The sequence below is a fragment of the Pristiophorus japonicus genome, chromosome 9 (genome assembly GCF_044704955.1).
Source record: "Pristiophorus japonicus isolate sPriJap1 chromosome 9, sPriJap1.hap1, whole genome shotgun sequence".
NCBI lineage: Eukaryota > Metazoa > Chordata > Chondrichthyes > Pristiophoridae > Pristiophorus > Pristiophorus japonicus.
In genome coordinates, this window is record NC_091985.1 from 29,903,926 (window position 1) to 29,923,723 (window position 19,798).

At 44.3% G+C, this 19,798-nt stretch overlaps 1 protein-coding gene across 11 annotated transcripts in view; it reads left to right on the forward strand.

Moving 5' to 3' along the window:
• The window catches only part of cep170aa (centrosomal protein 170Aa), a 190,719-nt gene that overhangs the window by 81,960 nt on the left and 88,961 nt on the right, over window positions 1-19,798 (forward strand). For all 11 annotated transcript variants that reach the window (XM_070889228.1, XM_070889224.1, XM_070889226.1 and 8 more), the window contains one exon: window positions 17,829-17,978. In XM_070889228.1, the coding sequence (XP_070745329.1) occupies window positions 17,829-17,978 (150 nt within the window). The remainder of the gene's footprint in view (window positions 1-17,828; window positions 17,979-19,798) is intronic.

Here is a 19,798-nt window from a genome sequence, read left to right on the forward strand (position 1 = left end):
AAGATCCATGGCATGGCCCTGGACAAAGTGGAGCACTTCCCTTATCTTGGGAGCCTCCTATCAACAAGAGCAGGCATTGACGACGAGATCCAACATCGCCTGCAGTGTGCTAGTGCAGCCTTCGGCTGCCTGAGGGAAAGTGTTTGAAGACCAGGCCCTTAAAACTGCCACCAAGCTCATGGTCTACAGGGCTGTAATAATACCCGCCCTCCTGTATGGCTCAGAAACATGGACCATGTCCAGCAGACACCTCGAGTCGCTGGAGAAATAGCACCAATAATGTCTCCAAGATCCTACAAATCCTCTGGGAGGACAGACGCACCGTTGGTGTCCTCGACCAGGCCAACATCCCCAGCATTGAAGCATTGACCCCACTTGATCAGCTCTGTTGGGCAGGCCATATAGTTCGCATGCCAAACACTCCCAAAGCAAGCACTCCACTCGGAACTCCTTCACTGCAAACGAGCCAAAGGTGGGCATCGGAAACGTTACAAGGACACCCTCAAAGCCTCACTGAATGGAGTGTAACATCCCCACTGACACCTGGGTGCTGCTGGCCAAAGACCGCCCTAAGTGGAGGAAGTGCATCCGGGAGCCGAGAGCATACAGAAATCCATCGCAGGCAACGGAAAGAGCATGCGACAAACCAGTCCCACTCACCCCTTCCTTCAAAGACTATCTGTCCCACCTGAGACTGTGGTTCTTGTATTGGACTACACAGCCACCTAAGAACTCGTGCTAAGAATGGAAGCAAGTCTTCCTTGATTCTGAGGGACTGCCGATGAGGAGGAAATATATTCAATGACCCAGTCTCCACAGCTCTCTGGGGCAGAGAATTCCATAGATTTACAACCCTCCTGAGAGAAGAAATTTATCCTCATCTCAGTTTTAAATGGGCGGTCCCTTATACTGAGGCTATGTCCCCTAGTTTTAGTTTCCCCTATGAGTGGAAATATCCCCTCTGCATCCACTTTGTCGAGCCTCCTCATTCTTATATGTTTCGATAAGATCACCTCTCATTCTTCTGAACTCCAATGAGTATAGGCTCAACCTATCTTCACAAGTCAACCCCTTCAGCTCTGGAATCAACCGCTGCACATTCCCATACTAAAGAATTGTTCGATGTGTTCATCTCACACAAATGGAACAGGCATTGCTCAAGTTTGCATTGAAAGGTGAAAAGTTGCAAACTACTTCCCACATTTTAGATTTTTGAGCACTATGGGAACTGCTCCACTAGCAAATATACTTGGCCGAGGAGAACCAGTATGAGCAAAAAAGGACAGCTTGTGTTGTCAGATGGCATGCAAAGCACATCTGCTGCACAGTGGGTACACTGAACCAGGCACAGCTACTTGGCAATGACAGTACAGATGTGCCTAAGGCAGGAAGGCAGTGACCAAGCTGTGCTACCTCATTAGGGAAGACAGTCACACAACAAATACCCATATGGCACTGTCAGTGGCGATCCAAAATCAAAATGGCCTCAATTTTTATGCACAATGCTTTTGGAGTGGTCACCTTGGTTTGCACAGCTTGATCAATGAGGTTACCCATGAATTATTTAGGAGAGAGAATGCATTTACACTTATGTCACTGACCAACATGAGAGCGTGTAACAATTCAACAAATCTGCTAACTTTTCCAGAATACAGAAGATTGTGAATGGCACCCATGTTTCCATTTGGGCCACTGCACAATGCTGTGTCCCATATGACCCAAAAAATTAGATTTCTTTCAATGCCAAACTTGTATGTGATCACCGGCACAGAGTTTTTCAAGTCAATACCAGTTTCCCCAGAAACTGTCATGATATCCTGAAGCTAATCATCTGTGCCGCCATTACTTGAAGGAGGATGCACACCCTCCTAGTACTGGGTGCTGTCGTGTAGTGGACTAGTAATCAGAGGTCAAATCCCGCCATGGCAAACAATGGCAATTTGTAAGCTGGCACCAGAAAAATGGCCACGAAAGAGATAAATTGCAATTATGTAGCATCTTTTATGATCACGGGATGTCCCAAAACGCTTTATAGGTAATACTTTTTGAGATTAAAAACAAAATGCTGGAAATACACAGTAGCATCTGTAGAGAGAGAAACAAAGTTAAAGTTTCAGGTTGATTATCTTTTGTCAGAACTGGAAAAGGTTAGAGATGCAACAGGTTTTAAGAAAGTACAGAGAAAGGGAAGGGTGGTGGCGAGTGGGGGAAGAAAGGATAAAAGGGAAGATCCATGATGGGGTGGAAGACAGGATTGATTAAAGCATAACCACTGCTCTTTCTTTGGACAGCTTATGCTGGTAATGATTCTACTGTTGCAATTTACAGTTCCTCTTTTGTTTATTTACATCTTTTTGTCATTTAATATATCCTGCCTTCCATCCTATCACAGACCTTGCCTTTTGTTCTTTCCTCTACCTACCGACCCAGTCTTTCCCTGTCTCTACTTGCTTAAAACCTATTCCATCTCATCTTTTACCAGTTCTGACAAAAGTTCATCGGCCTGAAATGACAGCCCCGATATTGACGGGCGGGTTACATAGGGGGAGGGGGGCGGAGTTTCATACGGGTTCCCCGCATGCTATGGAATTTTAACTCTACAGTGTGTGACTTCAACTTAACGGGTTCCCTGCCGGAAGTCAGCCTGATAAGGAGCCTGCTGCCCGTGGGGGGGTGGGGCGGCTTCGATCCTCGACCCTGGGAGAGTCCAATCCCCAATGCAGGTGGTATTTGGTGCGTCTGATTGTTTGAGGGTGGGGGGGCAGGGAAGGGGGTTGGGGGCAGCACTCCTACTCCACCTGGCCCATAAGCAGTGCTGCAAAGGCGCTTGCCTTCTTACTGAAGCTGTCCTCGCTTCCCTTCAGCTGCCGGTTTCCTAACCCAAATGGCCAGGTTAAAACAGGATCAAGGGGTATGGAGAGAAAGCAGGAAAGGGGTACTGAGGTGAATGACCAGCCATGATCTTATTGAATGGTGGTGCAGGCTCGAATGGCCTACTCCTGCACCTATTTTCTGTTTCTATGCTAGCCTCATGAAAATATTTCAATTGCCAACCTGCTTCCTGGGAGCGGGTTGGCTGCCCAGCCCTTGTCCCACCTCCGTTAAACCCAGAAATGGGTGTTCTGGTGGTGGCTCGAGTTTGAGATTTAAAAAATTTTAGCATCTCTCCCAGCCCCAACTCACCCGTTTTTCGGGATTAATATTCATCCCGTTAACGTTATTTAGCAGAGGAGTTATCCCCGGTAAAAAAGTGACCAATCTCAGAAAAACAGGAATATTCCTCCTCAACTCTCGACAGGAATCAAACAAACCCCTGGAGACAATGGTTACCCAAGACATCACCAAAACATACTTGTTTTTGACTACAGAGATTAGTACAAGGTACAGCTGAATCACTGTACTTAACTCGATCAACATTCAACGGACACCATACTGGGCATGTTTTTCTGAGATTGTTCACTTTATTTACTTGGCATTCCAAGCTGTTGGGGAGGGTGGTGCACGAGGCTATATAGTAATCCTATGAGCACAATCTTTTCTCGCTTTTCTTTTCCTATATTTGTGTGGGGTTGAGCCTGTACCCTCAGCTGTGACAATGCTCCAATATGCTCTGTTGCAATGCTATATAATGGTAAAAAGATGCTTTAATAAAAGAGCTGAATTATACATGTAGATTAGCCTCCCCTATAATCAAAATAGGTGCTTGAAAGGGTGGGTATATGTGATTCAATTATTGTGTTAAGGAGTGGCGAGAGATTGTAGAGGGATGTGATCGGGGCCCAAGAGAGGCGAGAGTTCGGGGCCCACAAGAGGTGAGGGCCGAGGGGCAGCACGGGCCAGCCCACACTGTGATATGTGTGCGCACTCGGTCTGTGCAGCAGAGCAGGTCTCCAGTCGTCTTGGTTAATCCTTGTCACTAGACCAAGATCCTGCTCTGTCAAGCCCGTGTGGTGGTGTGCAACAGCCACCACACATTAAAAAAATCCATGCACAGGCATCTCTTTTCCCCCCCCTGCCCACTTCAAGATGTAGTTCGGGATTCGGAATATCAGGACCTTCATTGAAACACCTGTGAACTCATCCCTTTTCGGCGTGGAAGCAAGTCATCCTCGTTTCGAGGGACTGCCTATGATGATGATGATGATAATCCTAGCCAATATTTACCCCTCAATCAATGTCACTAAAACAGATTATCTGGTCATTGCTGTTGGTGGGAGCTTGCTGTGCGCAGTTTGGCTGCTGCGTTTCCTACATTACAACAGTGATTACACTTCAAAAGTACTTAATTGGCTGTAAAGCACTTTGGGAGGACCTGAGACTATATAAATGCAAATCTTTTCCTTCCCTTTTCCCCTTTCCAACTTGAATACAGCAAGGTTCCACAAACAACGAGATAAATGACCATTTTAGTGATGTTTGTTGGGGGATAAATGTTGGCCAGGTTGACTCCTATTGCCCTTAGTTGCCCAACTGGAGTGGGCAATAAATGCTGTCTTGCTGAGGGTTGTTGACCTCTTGAGAATTAAAAAAAAATATATGGACTTATTCAGTCTGTTCTGTGTGGTGGGTAGTACTAGGGCCATTCTAGCTAGACAATCTAGCTCTCAATCTAGTTGTTAGCAGGCATGGGTGGTCCACAGCACAGAACTGTGTTGAATTTACCAATTGCATGGTTAGCAATCTCGGTCAGAAAGACCACATGATGATGTGGGTGTTGGAAAACTGTCAAACTGGCGCAGTGGGATTGCTCTTCCATAGTTGAGGCTGATGCACATTGTTGACATTGAAACCTTTAACCTGCATCATGCCCAAAATGTTCTATTCCTAATTCTAACATTGAGTGCAAAAGAGATTGTTAATGCGCATACCTGTCTTGAAGCCTCTCTTGGTAAGTGAGTACTCTAATTTGGGAACAGTGACATGTGAATGCTTTAGAAAGGTGGTGATTTTTAATATCAGTAACTAGCTATGAAGCAGAGTACTTATTTAACAAAATAACAAGATGCCTTCAGTAGTGTTGGTCATATTTTTAGCTTTATTTAGTGTCTTTCCTATGTACAATCGAAACACTGAGCGGGAGATCTAATGGATTTAAAGTAAAAACCATATAAGGAAAACATAGAATTGTCAGGGCTATATTTTTTTTTTAAATGCTTTTTGTTGTAGAACTTGAAGTTGGGGGATTCAGTGCTGCATATGCACTGTTGGAATGATCCTATTTGTGTATTCAATTTTGTGACACATTTTTGCATTTGATTTTTTAAGTTTAGATCATGCCTGTTTAAAATAATTGAACATGCTCTGAACACAGTGGCATTTTCTGTTTAGTATACAGTATCTCTTTTAATACCTTTCTAATTTCATGGCCATTTTGAGAATTTAGTGTATGGGGGAGTGTATGACTCGTAACACTCAAGTTGTACTAGTATAAATTGGTACAGGTATTTTAAAATGCATAGTTTCAACTTTAGATTTGTCATGCTTTGAAATAAGTGTGATTCTGTTGGAAATCAAATTTTTAAACCGTGCCTTGTTTAGTTAATGAACAATTATGGTTAAAATCTTATCCCAGATCATACCGGCATGAATAAAACTGGATTAGTACTGTGCACTGCTTCTTCAGCACCCTCTAAATCTGTGCACTGCCAATAGAAAGTGATTGCTGATTCCTTACTAATTTAACTTGCACATGCAAATCAGAGCGTCGGAACCACTGGTTATTTTACAATTTTAGTCCTCCAAGTAGTTGTGCAAATCACTTTTTTTTTTTTTCTCGATTCCTTTTGATGGGATCAAAGTTCCTTAATTTCTGTTGTTATCAGCACCAATTCTAGTGCAAGGAAATCCAAAAAGGCTTCTTCTTTAAGTCATCTTGGCCTTTTCATGTTAACTTGTGTTTTAGTGTTAACTGTATTATTTTTCAAAACCTTTTGCATGGTATGTAAAAAGCTTTTAAAAGCTTTAGTTGATTTTTCAACTAGTAGATTATTATTGTTGCCAACTTTTTTTAATTTGCAGTTTAGACCACAGCTTCATTTTGTCTCGGGAAAGCAGTGCTGAAATGTTACCTGCCCTGTCATGCATTTCCTCTGAACAAAAGTTACTTTGTGTGTAGTGCTTCCTTCCTTTCTGTAGATCTCAGTTAGTTTATTTTGTAATTGGGTAAAGCCATTTCAATGCATATTTCAGTAGAGTGTATGGTGCTGTTTTTCAGCAAGTAGTAATTTACCTGAAAGTTTGAGTTGATTCTACTGATACAATGGCCACATATTAGGTCAGAGGGTTTACTTTGATGCAAGACTGCTGCATGATATAATTTGTGTGCATCTGTAAAGCATTTTTGTCTTGATTTGTCAGTTCTAATGATACTGTAGTGCACAAAATAGCCTTTTCTCTAATTGGACATAATTCATTTGTAAGTGGAGGCTAAACAAATTGGGTATAATGTTAGATTACCTCTGGTATTGGCCTCTTCATTTTTCAATGTTGGTTTTTTACCTATCCTTGGTTCTCTAACTTGGGTGTATTTAGAACTGCTTGTTTTTGCCTTTGGCCACTATATAGCCTCAACTCAGTCTCCCTATGGCATCTCCTTCAAAAGAATTGAAATATGCTTCCAGGTTCAAAATTCTGTACAGTAAGACCACTTGTGTCTTGATGCCCCCTCCCCCAATCCTTCTCAATTCATGTGACAGACTATCTTTCTGGAAGTTGACATTTACTTTTGGAATATTGTATCAAATTATTATAAATTGTATTTATCAGTAAGATACAAGTGAGTGGTTGTTACTGTAGTGTGCTAATTAAACCCATATTGATGGTGACCTTTTTTTCTTCCAATAGTTGCTCAGCTGGGTCACTTTTCATCACCTAAGTTTAATTCCATTTTTATTAAATAGGATATTAGGGATTTCATCTATTTTCCACAAAAACAAAATAGTGGTTTTCTCTCTCTCTCCTCCCCCGCACCCCCCCCCCCCCCCAATCATCACCTTCTCTCTCCTCCCCGCACCCCCCCCCATCATCATCTTCTTTCTCCTCCCCCCACCACCCCATCATCACCTTCTCTCTCCTCCTCCCCGCCCCCCCAATCGTCACCTTCTCTCCTCTCCTCTCCTCTCCTCTCTTCTCCCTCCCTCCCCTCCCCCTCCAAATATTATTCTTCTCTCTCTCCCTCCTCCTCCTCCTGTCTCTCCCCCCCCCCCCACCCCCAATCATCATCATCTCCTTCTACCCCCCCCCACCCTCAATCATCTTCTCTTCTTCTCTCCTCTCTCCTCCCCTCCACCGCCCCCCCCCCCATCATCATCTCTTCCCCTCTTCTCGCTGGTGCTGCAGTAGGTGAGTAGAAATAATTTTTTCAATCTATTGTGATTTTTAATTTTTTTAAAACTTTTTATTAATTTATTTGGATTAATTTATTGGTTTATTTATCATTGATGATGGCTCTTCATTTGTAAAAGTGAAGTGTTGAGTTTTTTTTTTTAAACCCCCCCCTCCCCTCGTTCCCTATGCCGGATTTGTAACCTACGCCTGATTTTCTAAGTGTAGGCAAGGTTTTTTTGAGCGTACAAAAATATGCACTTACTCCATTCTAAGTTAGTTTGGAATAAGTTTTTGCTGCCTAAACTTGCAAAACAGGCGTAAGTGGCTGGACACGCCCCCTTTTGAAAAAAAAATCGGTTCTAAAATAAAACTGGTCTAACTCACTAGAACTGGAGCAAACTGGAAAAAGAGTGGGAGAGCAATAGTGATTGGGGATTCAATGGTGAGGGGAATAGATAGGCGTTTCTGCGGCCGCAACCGAGACTCCAGGATGGTATGTTGCCTCCCTGGTGCAAGGGTCAAGGATGTCTCGGAGCGGGTGCAGGACATTCTAAAAAGGGAGGGAGAACAGCCAGTTGTCGTGGTGCACATTGGTACCAACGACATAGGTAAAAAAAAAAAAGGGATGAGGTCCTACGAAACGAATTTAAGGAGCTAGGAGCTAAATTAAAAAGTAGGACCTCAAAAGTAGTAATCTCGGGATTGCTACCAGTGCCACGTGATAGTCAGAGTAGGAATCGCAGGATAGCGCAGATGAATACGTGGCTTGAGCAGTGGTGCAACAGGGAGGGATTCAAATTCCTGGGGCATTGGAACCGGTTCTGGGGGAGGTGGGACCAGTACAAACCGGACGGTCTGCACCTGGGCAGGACCGGAACCAATGTCCTAGGGGGAGTGTTTGCTAGTGCTGTTGGGGAGGATTTAAACTGATATGGCAGGGGGATGGGAACCAATGCAGGGAGACAGAGGGAAACAAAAAGGAGGCAAAAGCAAAAGACAGAAAGGAGATGAGGAAAAGTGGAGGGCAGAGAAACCCAAGGCAAAGAACAAAAAGGGCCACTGTACAGCAAAATTCTAAAAGGACAAAGGGTGTTAAAAGAACAAGCCTGAAGGCTTTGTGTCTTAATGCAAGGAGTATCCGCAATAAAGTGGATGAATTAACTGTGCAAATAGATGTTAACAAATATGATGTGATTGGGATTACGGAGACGTGGCTCCAGGATGATCAGGGCTGGGAACTCAACATCCAGGGGTATTCAACATTCAGGAAAGATAAAATAAAAGGAAAAGGAGGTGGGGTAGCATTGCTGGTTAAGGAGCAAATTAAGGCAATAGTTCGGAAGGACATTAGCTTGGATGATGTGGAATCTATATGGGTAGAGCTGCAGAATACCAAAGGACAAAAAACGTTAGAGGGTGTTGTGTACAGACCTCCAAACAGTAGTAGTGATGTTGGGGAGGGCATCAAACATGAAATTAGGGGTGCGTGCAATAAAGGTGCAGCAGTTATAATGGGTGACTTTAATATGCACATAGATTGGGTTAACCAAACTGGAAGCAATACGGTAGAGGAGGATTTCCTGGAGTGCATAAGGGATGGTTTTTTAGACCAACATGTCGAGGAACCAACTAGGGGGGAGGCCATCTTAGGCTGGGTGTTGTGTAATAAGAGAGGATTAATTAGCAATCTCGTTGTGCGAGGCCCCTTGGGGAAGAGTGACCATAATATGGTGGAATTCTGCATTAGGATGGAGAATGAAACAGTTAATTCAGAGACCATGGTCCAGAACTTAAAGAAGGGTAACTTTGAAGGTATGAGGCGTGAATTGGCTAGGATAGATTGGCGAATGATACTGAAGGGGTTGACTGTGGATGGGCAATGGCAGACATTTAGAGACCGCATGGATGAACTACAACAATTGTACATTCCTGTCTGTCGTAAAAATAAAAAAGGGAAGGTGGCTCAACCGTGGCTATCAAGGGAAATCGGGGATAGCATTAAAGCCAAGGAAGTGGCATACAAATTGGCCAGAAATAGCAGCGAACCCAGGGACTGGGAGAAATTTCGAACCCAGGGACTGGGAGAAATTTAGAACTCAGCAGAGGAGGACAAAGGGTTTGATTAGGGCAGGGAAAATGGAGTACGAGAAGAAGCTTGCAGGGAACATTAAGACGGATTGCAAAAGTTTCTATAGATATGTAAAGAGAAAAAGGTTAGTAAAGACAAACGTAGGTCCCCTGCAGTCAGAATCAGGGGAAGTCATAACGGGGAACAAAGAAATGGCGGACCAATTGAACAAGTACTTTGGTTCGGTATTCACTGAGGAGGACACAAACAACCTTCCGGATATAAAAGGGGTCGGAGGGTCTAGTAAGGAGGAGGAACTGAGGGAAATCCTTATTAGTCGGGAAATTGATGGGATTGAAGGCCGATAAATCCCCAGGGCCTGATGGACTGCATCCCAGAGTACTTAAGGAGGTGGCCTTGGAAATAGTGGATGCATTGACAGTCATTTTCCAACATTCCATTGACTCTGGATCAGTTCCTATGGAGTGGAGGGTAGCCAATGTAACCCCACTTTTTAAAAAAGGAGGGAGAGAGAAAACACGGAATTACAGACCAGTCGGCCTGACATCGGTAGTGGGTAAAATGATGGAATGAATTATTAAGGATGTCATAGCAGTGCATTTGGAAAGAGGTAATATGATAGGTCCAAGTCAGCATGGATTTGTGAAAGGGAAATCATGCTTGACAAATCTTCTGGAATTTTTTGAGGATGTTTCCAGTAGAGTGGACAAGGGAGAACCAGTTGATGTGGTATATTTGGACTTTCAGAAGGCTTTCGACAAGGTCCCACACAAGAGATTAATGTGCAAAGTTAAAGCACATGGGATTGGGGGTAGTGTGCTGACATGGATTGAGAACTGGTTGTCAGACAGGAAGCAAAGAGTAGGAGTAAATGGGGACTTTTCAGAATGGCAGGCAGTGACTAGTGGGGTACCGCAAGGTTCTGTGCTGGGGCCCCAGCTGTTTACACTGTACATTAATGATTTAGACGAGGGGATTAAATGCAGTATCTCCAAATTTGCGGATGACACTAAGTTGGGTGGCAGTGTGAGCTGCAAGGAGGATTCTATGAGGCTGCAGAGCGACTTGGATAGGTTGGGTGAGTGGGCAAATGCATGGCAGATGAAGTATAATGTGGATAAATGTGAGGTTATCCACTTTGGTGGTAAAAACAGAGAGACAGACTATTATCTGAATGGTGACAGATTAGGAAAAGGGGAGGTGCAAAGAGACCTGGGTGTCATGGTACATCAGTCATTGAAGGTTGGCATGCAGGTACAGCAGGCGGTTAAGAAAGCAAATGGCATGTTGGCCTTCATAGCGAGGGGATTTGAGTACAAGGGCAGGGAGGTGTTGCTACAATTGTACAGGGCCTTGGTGAGGCCACACCTGGAGTATTGTGTACAGTTTTGGTCTCCTAACCTGAGGAAGGACATTCTTGCTATTGAGGGAGTGCAGCGAAGGTTCACCAGACTGATTCCCGGGATGGCGGGACTGACCTATCAAGAAAGACTGGATCAACTGGGCTTGTATTCACTGGAGTTCAGAAGAATGAGAGGGGACCTCATAGAAACGTTTAAAATTCTGACGGGGTTAGACAGGTTAGATGCAGGAAGAATGTTCCCAATGTTGGGGAAGTCCAGAACCAGGGGACACAGTCTAAGGATAAGGGGGAAGCCATTTAGGACCGAGATGAGGAGGAATTTCTTCACCCAGAGAGTGGTGAACCTGTGGAATTCTCTACCACAGAAAGTTGTTGAGGCCAATTCACTAAATATATTCAAAAAGGAGTTCGATGAAGTCCTTACTACTAGGGGAATCAAGGGGTATGGTGAGAAAGCAGGAATGGGGTACTGAAGTTGCATGTTCAGCCATGAACTCATTGAATGGCGGTGCACGCTAGAAGGGCCGAATGGCCTACTCCTGCACCTATTTTCTATGTTTCTAAAGGCCGAGAATTGCAATTTCGAAGATACTCCATTCTAAATTAGTTGCTCCAAAAAAAATAGGAGCAACTCAGGCCGAAACTTGACCCCACAGAAACATAGAAAATAGGTGCAGGAGTAGGCCATTCGGCCCTTCGAGCCTGCACCACCATTCGATAAGATCATGGCTGATCATTCCCTCAGTATCCCTTTCATGCTTTCTCTCCATATCCCTTGATCCCTCTTGAATATATCCAATGAACTGGCATCAACAACTCTCTGTCAGGGAATTCCACAGGCTAACAACTCTGAGTGAAGAAGTTTCTCCTCATCAGTCCTAAATGGCCTACCCCTTATCCTAAGACGGAGTCCCCTGGTTCTGGACTGCCCCAACATCGGGAACATTCTTCCTGCATCGAACCTGTCCCATCCCATCAGAATCTTGTATGTTTCTATGAGATCCCCTCTCATCCTTCTTAACTCCAATATATAAAGGCCCAGTTGATCCAGTCTCTCTTCATGTGTCAGTCCAGCCATCCTGGGAATTAACCTTCGCTGCACTCACTCAATTGCAAGAACGTCCTTCCTCAGATTAGGAGACCAAAACTGAACACAATATTCCAGGTGAAGCCTCACCAAGGCCCTGTACAATTGCAGTAAGATCTCCCTGCTCCCATAGCTATGAAGACCAACATTTGCTGCCTTCACCGCCTGCTGTATGCCAATGACTGATGAACCATGACACCCAGGTCTCATTGCACCTCCCCTTTTCCTAATCTGCCACCATTCAGTTAATATTCTGTCTTCGTGTTTTTGCCCCCAAAGTGGATAACCTCACATTTATCCACATTATACAGCATCTGCCATGCATTTGTCCACTCACCTAACCTGTCTAAGTCACCTTGCAGCCTCTTAGCATCCCCCTCACAGCTCACACCGCCACCCAGTTTAGTGTCATCTGCAAACTTGGAGACATTACACTCAATTCCTTCATCTAAATCATTAATGTATATTGTAAAGAGCTGGGGTCCCAGCACTGAGCCCTGCGGCACTCCACTAGTCACTGCCTGCCATTCTGAAAAGGACCCGTTTATCCCGACTCTCTTCCTGTCTGCCAACCAGTTCTCTATCCACGTCAGTATATTACCCCCAATACCATGTGCTTTGATTTTGCACACCAATCTCTTGTGTGGGACCTTGTCAAGAGCCTTTTGAAAGTTCAAATACACAACATCCACTGGTTCTCCCTTGTCCACTCTACTAGTTACATTCTCAAAAAATTCCAGAAGATTTGTCAAGCATGATTTCCCCTTCATAAATCCATGCTGACTTGGACCAATCCTGTCACTGCTTTCCAAACGCGCTGCTATTTCATCCTTAATAATTGATTCCAACATTTTCCCCACCACTGATGTCGGGCTAACCGATCTATAAATACCCGCTTTCTCTCTCCCTCCTTTTTTTTAAAAAGTGGTGTTACATTAGCTACCCTGCAGTCCATAGGAACTGATCCCGAGTCGATAGACTGTTGGAAAATGATCACCAATGCATCCACTATTTCTCGGGTCACTTCCTTAAGTACTCTGGGATGCAGACTATCAGGCCCTGGGGATTTATTGGCCTTCAACCCCATCAATTTCCCACCTAATAAGGATATCCTTCAGATCCTCCTTCTCACTAGACCCTCGGTTCCCTAGTACTTTCGGAAGGTTATTTGTGTCTTCCTTCGTGAAGACAGAACCAAAGTATTTGTTCAATTGGTCTGCCATTTCTTTGTTTCCCATTATGAATTCACCTGAATCCGACTGCAAGGGACCTATGTTTGTCTTCACTAATCTTTGTCTCTTCACGTATCTGTAGAAACTTTTACAGTCAGTTTTTATGCACCCAGCAAGCTGCTTCTTGTACTCTATTTTCCCCCTCTTAATTAAACCCTTTGTCCTCCTCTGCTGAATTCTAAATTTCTCCCAGTCCTCAGATTTGCTGCTTTTTCTAGCCAATTTATATGCCTCTTCCTTGGATTTAATACTATCCTTAATTTCCCTTGTTAGCCACGGTTGAGCCACCTTCCCTGTTTTACCTTTACTCCAGACAGGGATGTACAATTGTTGAAGTTCACCCATGTGATCTTTAAAAGTTTGCCATTGCCTATCCACTGTCAACCCTTTAAGTATCATTTGCCAGTCTATTCTAGCCAATTCACGTCTCAAACCATCGAAGTTACCTTTCCTTAAGTTCAGGACCCAGGTAGAGAATTTCAAAGATTCACAACCTTCTGAGTGAAGAAATTCCTCCTCATCTCAGTCTTAAATGGCTGATCCCTTATACCAGTACTATGCCCCCGAGTTCTCGACTCTTCAGCCAGTGGAATCAACCTCTCAGCATCTACCCTGTCAATCCCCCTCAGAATCTTATGTTTCAATGAGATCACCACTCCTCCTTCTAAACTCCAGAGCGTATAGGCTCAATCTACTCAATCTCTTCTCCTAGGACAACCCTCTCATCCCATAATACCATTTTTTAAAAAGCAAACAAAGCACTTGGGTTTATTTCTAGAGGGATAGAATTGAAAAGTAGAGAAGTTATGTTAAACTTCTATAAAAACTTGGTTAGACCACACTAAGAACTGTGAACCGTTTTGGTGTCTATTATAAAAAGGTCATTGAGGCACTGAAGAAGATGCAAAATGATTTACTAGACTGATACTGGAACTGAGAGGTCAAATCTATGTAGAAAGATTGAACAAGCTGGGGCTCTTTTCTTCTCCTCTGAAGGGTGACCTGATGGAGGTGTTTAAGATTATGAAAGGGTTTGATTCACTTGCGGGCAAGACCCGAACTCGGAGCCATAAATATAATATAGTCACTAATAAATCCAATGGGGAATTCAGGAGAAACTTCTTACCCAGATTGTGGAACTCGCTACCACAAAGAGTAGTTGAAGCGAATAGCATAGATGCATTTAAGGGGAATCCAGATCAGCACATGAGGGAGAAAGGAATAGAGGTTATGTTGTTGTAGTTAGATGAAGGGTTGGAGGAGGCTCATGTGGAGCATAAACACCTGCATGGATCTATTGGGTCGAATGGCCTGTTTCTGTGCTATAAATACTTTGTAAGGTTACACATTCAAACAAGAAAAGTGGCAAACATTTTATAATTAACTGTCTAGTTATAAACACATTGTAAAATTTTAAATTTTCAAAGAAAAACTTGCATTTCTAACACTTTTCACGTCCCAAAGCGCTTTACAGCCAATTAAGTGATTTTGAAGTGTTGTAATGTAAAAAACGCGGCAGCCAGTTTGTGCACACGTTCCCATGAACAGCAATGTGACAATGATCAGATAAGCTGTTTTTAGTGATATTTATTACTGGTACATCATCTGGTATATAATCACAACATGACATTTACAGGAGGTTACATTGATGGCTGAATTGTGCATCTCTGAGCTTTGTAGATTATGGAGAGCCATTAAAGGTTACACATTCAAACAAGAAAATTGGCTAACACCTACCATAGAGTACCCAGCCTCTGCCCTACTCCTGCAGCCATGGTACTGACACAGTTGTCCTAGTTAAGCTTCTGACCAGTGGAGAACCCTAGGATGTTGATGGTGGGGACCGTGATGAGGATGTTGATGGTGGGGACCGTGATGAGGATCCTGTTGAAGGTTAGATAGGTGGTTTGGCCTTTTGGATGGAGCTGGCCATTGCCTTATGTTACTTACTATCTGTCAGCTCAAACCTGGATGTTGTCCATGTCCTGCTGTAGACTGGCACGTGCTGCTTCATTGTTGGAGGAGGCATAAATGGACTTGAACACTGTAGAGTTGTCATTGATGAAGCGGCTGGAGGTGGTTGAGCTTACGATGCTGACCTGTGGAAATCCTGCAGTGATGTCCTGGGACTGCGATGATTTGCCCGACAAACATGATCATCTTCCTGTGTGTCAGGTATGACTCCAGCCACTGGCGGATCTCATCAACCCCCATTGAACTCCATTTTGGTAGTGCTCCATGATATCATACTAGATCGAATGCTGCCTTGATGTCAGCGGCAGCTGCTGTCATCACTCCTCTGGCATTCAGCTGTTGTGTCTATCTCTGGATCAAGGTAGTGATTAGATCTGGAGCTGACAGATTATGGTGGAACCCAAACTGAATGTCAGCAAGCAGATTATTGGCAAGTAGGTGTTGCTTGATTGCACTATTGATTTTTTTTTTCATCACTTTACTGATGCTTGGTAGGAGACTGACTGGGCGGTATTTGGCTGGGTTAACTTTGTCCTGCTATTTGTGAATAGGACATACAAATTGTTGAGTAGATGCCAGTGTCATAGCTGTACTGAAACAGTTTGATGAGCAGAGCAGCTAGTTTTGGGTGCACAGGTCTTCGGCACCACAGCTGGAATATTACCAGTGCCCAAAGACTTTGACATCGCCAGTGCACTAAGCTGCTTAATGTCATGTGAAGTAAACCAAATTGACTGGACATTGGCATCAGGGAAGGTTGGGATCTTGAAGAGGCTGAGTAGAATTGTCCACTTGAGCCATTTGGTTGAAAAGGCTTGTAAATACTTCAGCATTGTTTCTTCCACTCTCACGCTGGGTACCACCATGTTTGGGGTGTTCATGAAGCCTCATTCTCCTGTTTGTTATCCTGTTGTCCACCACCATTGTTGGCTGAATATGGTAAACTTTTCTCTGGTTCTTTGGCTGTGGTTTTAGTAGCATACAGATTTGTCTATAAACTGCTGCTTGTGGTGTTTCATCATAGACAGTCCCCTGGAATCAAGGAAGACTTGCTTCCACTCTTTTTTTAAAAAAAAATGAGTTCTTGGGTAACTGAACAGTCCAATACGAGTTCACAGTCCCTGTCACAGATGGGACAGACAGTCATTGAGGGAAAGGGTGGGTGGGACTGGTTTGCCGCATGCTCGTTCCGCTGCCTGCGCTTGGTTTCTGCATGCTCTCGGCGATGAGACTCGAGGTGCTCAGTGCCCTCCTGGATGCACTTCCTCCACTTAGGATAGTCATTGGCCAAGGACTCCCAGGTGTCGATGGGGATGTTGCACTTTATCAAGGATGCTTTGATGGTGTCTTTGAAACGTTTCGTCTCCCCACTTTTGGCTCGTTTGCCATGAAGGAGTTCCGAGTAGAGCGCTTGCTTTGGGAGTCTCGTGTCAGGCATGCGAACAATGTGGCCTGCCCAGCGTAGCTGATCGAGTGTGGTCAGTGCTTCAGTACTGGGGATGTTGGCCTGGTCGAGGATGCTAACGTTGGTGCGTCTGTCCTCCCAGGGGATTTGTAGGATCCTGCAGAGACATTGTTGGTGGTATTTCTTCAGCGACTTCAGGTGTCTACTGTAAATGGTCCATGTCTCTGAGCCATACAGGAGGGTGGGTATTGCTACAACCCTGTTGACCATGATCTTGTGGCAGATTTGAGGGCCTGGTCTTCGAACACTCTTTTCCTCAGGCGGCCGAAGGCTGCGCTGGCGCGCTGAAGGCGATGTTGAATTTCATCGTCAATGTCTGTCCTCGTTGATAAGAGGCTCCCGAGGTGTGGGGAATGGTCCACGTTGTCCAGGGCTTCGCCGTGGATCTTGATGCATGCAGGTAACCCCATGTAATAGCTTCACTATGTTGGTGCCTCATTCTAATGTATGCCTGGTACTTTCCTGTACACTCTACATTAAACCAGGGTTAATCTCTTGGTCTAATGGTGATGGACGATGGAGGAATGTTCTGGACATGAGATTACAGATTACGGTTTACGATTCTGATGGTTATTGACCACAGCGCCTCATGTCCAGTTTTGGTCTGCTAGATCTGTCCCTTTCCCATCATACTTAGCACAGTGGTAGTGCCACACCTCACATGAAGGATGTCCTCATTGTAAAGACAAGACTTTGTTTTCGCAAGGTCAGTCCTACCAAAGCTATTGAGGACAGATATACCTGCAGCAGATAGGTTGGTGAGGACAAGGTCATTATGGTTATTCTGTTGTGTTGATTGCCTCAACACCTGATACAGGTTCAGTCTGGCAGTTGCATCTATCCGATTGATCCCAACCTGTCTGGAGTTGGGAATTATATAAGAATGAAAGATTTGGCTTCCCAAAGGAAAGAGACACCTCAATTTTCCAAAAGACTGTGTATCCAATCCTGTCCTGTCCTATTAGGGAAATGTGGTGAAGAAAAATTAGGTTATCAGTGGAGTATTGTGGGGCACTCCAAATTTTATAATGACAAGAAGCTTTTCAATTCCATTGAATGTTCCTTTTTATTTCTATTCAGTTGAATTACTAGATATAAAAATGTACACAAACATTTAACTATCCTATTTAATTTTGCATAGATATGGTTTTAGTAGCGTATAGATAGTACTGTGCTATTTTGTATTGTAAACCATTTGGGGACAAGGAACAGCTTCTCATCCCTTATTTTTTTTGATTAGTTTTGTTTGTGCAGTTTATGTTTCTAACAACTTTTACTTATTCTTAAAATAGGTGTTTGGAGTAGTAGACTCCCCCAATTACTCTGGTATAACAAGGCCAGTCATTGCTGAACAAAAGATCAAGTGGAAACCAAATTCTACTGAACAAGCAACTGATGCAAGGAATGGAGAGCTTAGTAAAGAACCTTTGAATGACTCTGAGGTGAGTCATCTGGAGAAACATTGACAACATTACTAGCATTTGCATGAATGCACTGGTCACATATATTTCAATCATCAGGAGAATTTTTAAATCTAGGACTATTGCCATAGGTACATTCTATACCACTTAAAAGCAAGTCTTGATGCTTTCCTGAATGCTGAGTTTATTCAGCAAGTAGCAAAGCCTATCGTCCAGAATAGTCCCAGGTTTTATTCGCAGTGTGTTTTAAGTTGGCTGATATCAGCCAGGCAATGTTTTTAAGCTAAAGGTGAATTGTATGAGGAAAAAAAATGGCTCTGCTCCTGATTGCTATCCAGTAAGCCCTGCTAGAAGTGTGCCTGTTTAGCCATTGATGAGAACAGGGTTCGGCTCAACTGGGACACCAAGCCCTGCCTCCCCACCGCCTCTCTCGACCCCTCCACTGTCTCTGGTCACACTACTTGTCCGACATCCAGGACTGGATAAGCAGAAAATTCATCTTCGGTTCCTCCCCCCTACAAGCTCTGTTCCTTAGTCACCGACTCCAACCCTCTCCCTGGCAACTGTCTGAAGCTGAACCTGAACCAAGCCATTTGCGAACTTGCTGGATTTGACCCCGAGATGAGCTTCCGACCACATATCAAGACAGCCTACTTCTACATCTGTAAAATCACCCGACTCCGCCCCTGCCTCAGCTCATCTGCTGCTGAGACCCTCAGCCATGCCTTTGTTACCTCTAGATTTAACTATTCCAGTACTTTCCTGGCCAGCCTCCATCTTTTCTCCACACCCCCCCCCCCCCTCCATAAATTTGAATTCATCTAAAACCTTGTTGCCCGTGTCCTAACTTGCTAAGTCCCGTTTACCGAACCCCATTGTGTTCATTGGCCTACATTGGTTGCTGGTCTGGCAATGCCTCAATTTTAAAAGTCTCATCCTTGTTTTCAAATCCTTCGTGGCCTCGCCCCTCCCTATCTCTGTAACCTCCTTCAGCCCTACAACTCTTAGATCTCCGCGCTCCTCCAATTCAGGTCCCGTCAGCTACCTAGGCCCTAAGCTCTGGAATCCGCTCTCCATCCCTCTAGCTCTCCTCCTTTAAGATGCTCCTTAAAAGATGGTCTCTTTGTCCAATCTGTCCTAATATTTCGTTATGTGGCTCGTGTCACATTTTGTTTGATAATGCTCCTGTGAAGCGCCTTGGGGCGTACTGCTATGTTAAAGGCGCTATATAAATACAAGCTGTTGATGCCTTCCACAATCGAGCAGCTTCTCAACACTTGCACTGCACATGTGGCAATGGTGCAAATGGCATTTTGCATCAGTCAGCTGAGCATCTATTTGGGATGAAGACTGCAAGTAACTTCAGATAGGACAGATAACAACTTGCATTTATATAGCGCTTTCAACATAGAACAACGTCTTGACACTTAGAAGCATAATCAGCCTTGTGCCAGCTTTGGCTCAGCGGTAGCACACTCGCCTCTGAATTCAGGCCTATTATTTCAGAACTTTATTGCCTTCAGTGGTCACACAGGCTCCAGCGCAGCCTAAACCACCAACCCTTGCCCCATGCCTATTGGAATCCATGCCCATTCGTCAAAACTCGACCTTCTTTCATCGGTCACGGGTGCTGCCCATAACCCACCGCTCCCAAGAGATGCCTTCTCTGATTTCCCACCGCCCCCGCGATGTGTCTTCTCTAATTACCACACTCCTGCCTTCTCTATATCCCACCTCCCCCGAGAGGTTCCTTCTCTGATATACCCCTCTTCCCCAAGAGATGCCTTCTCTGATGTCCCACCGTCCCGAGGTGCCTTCTGATATCAACTCCACCCCCATCC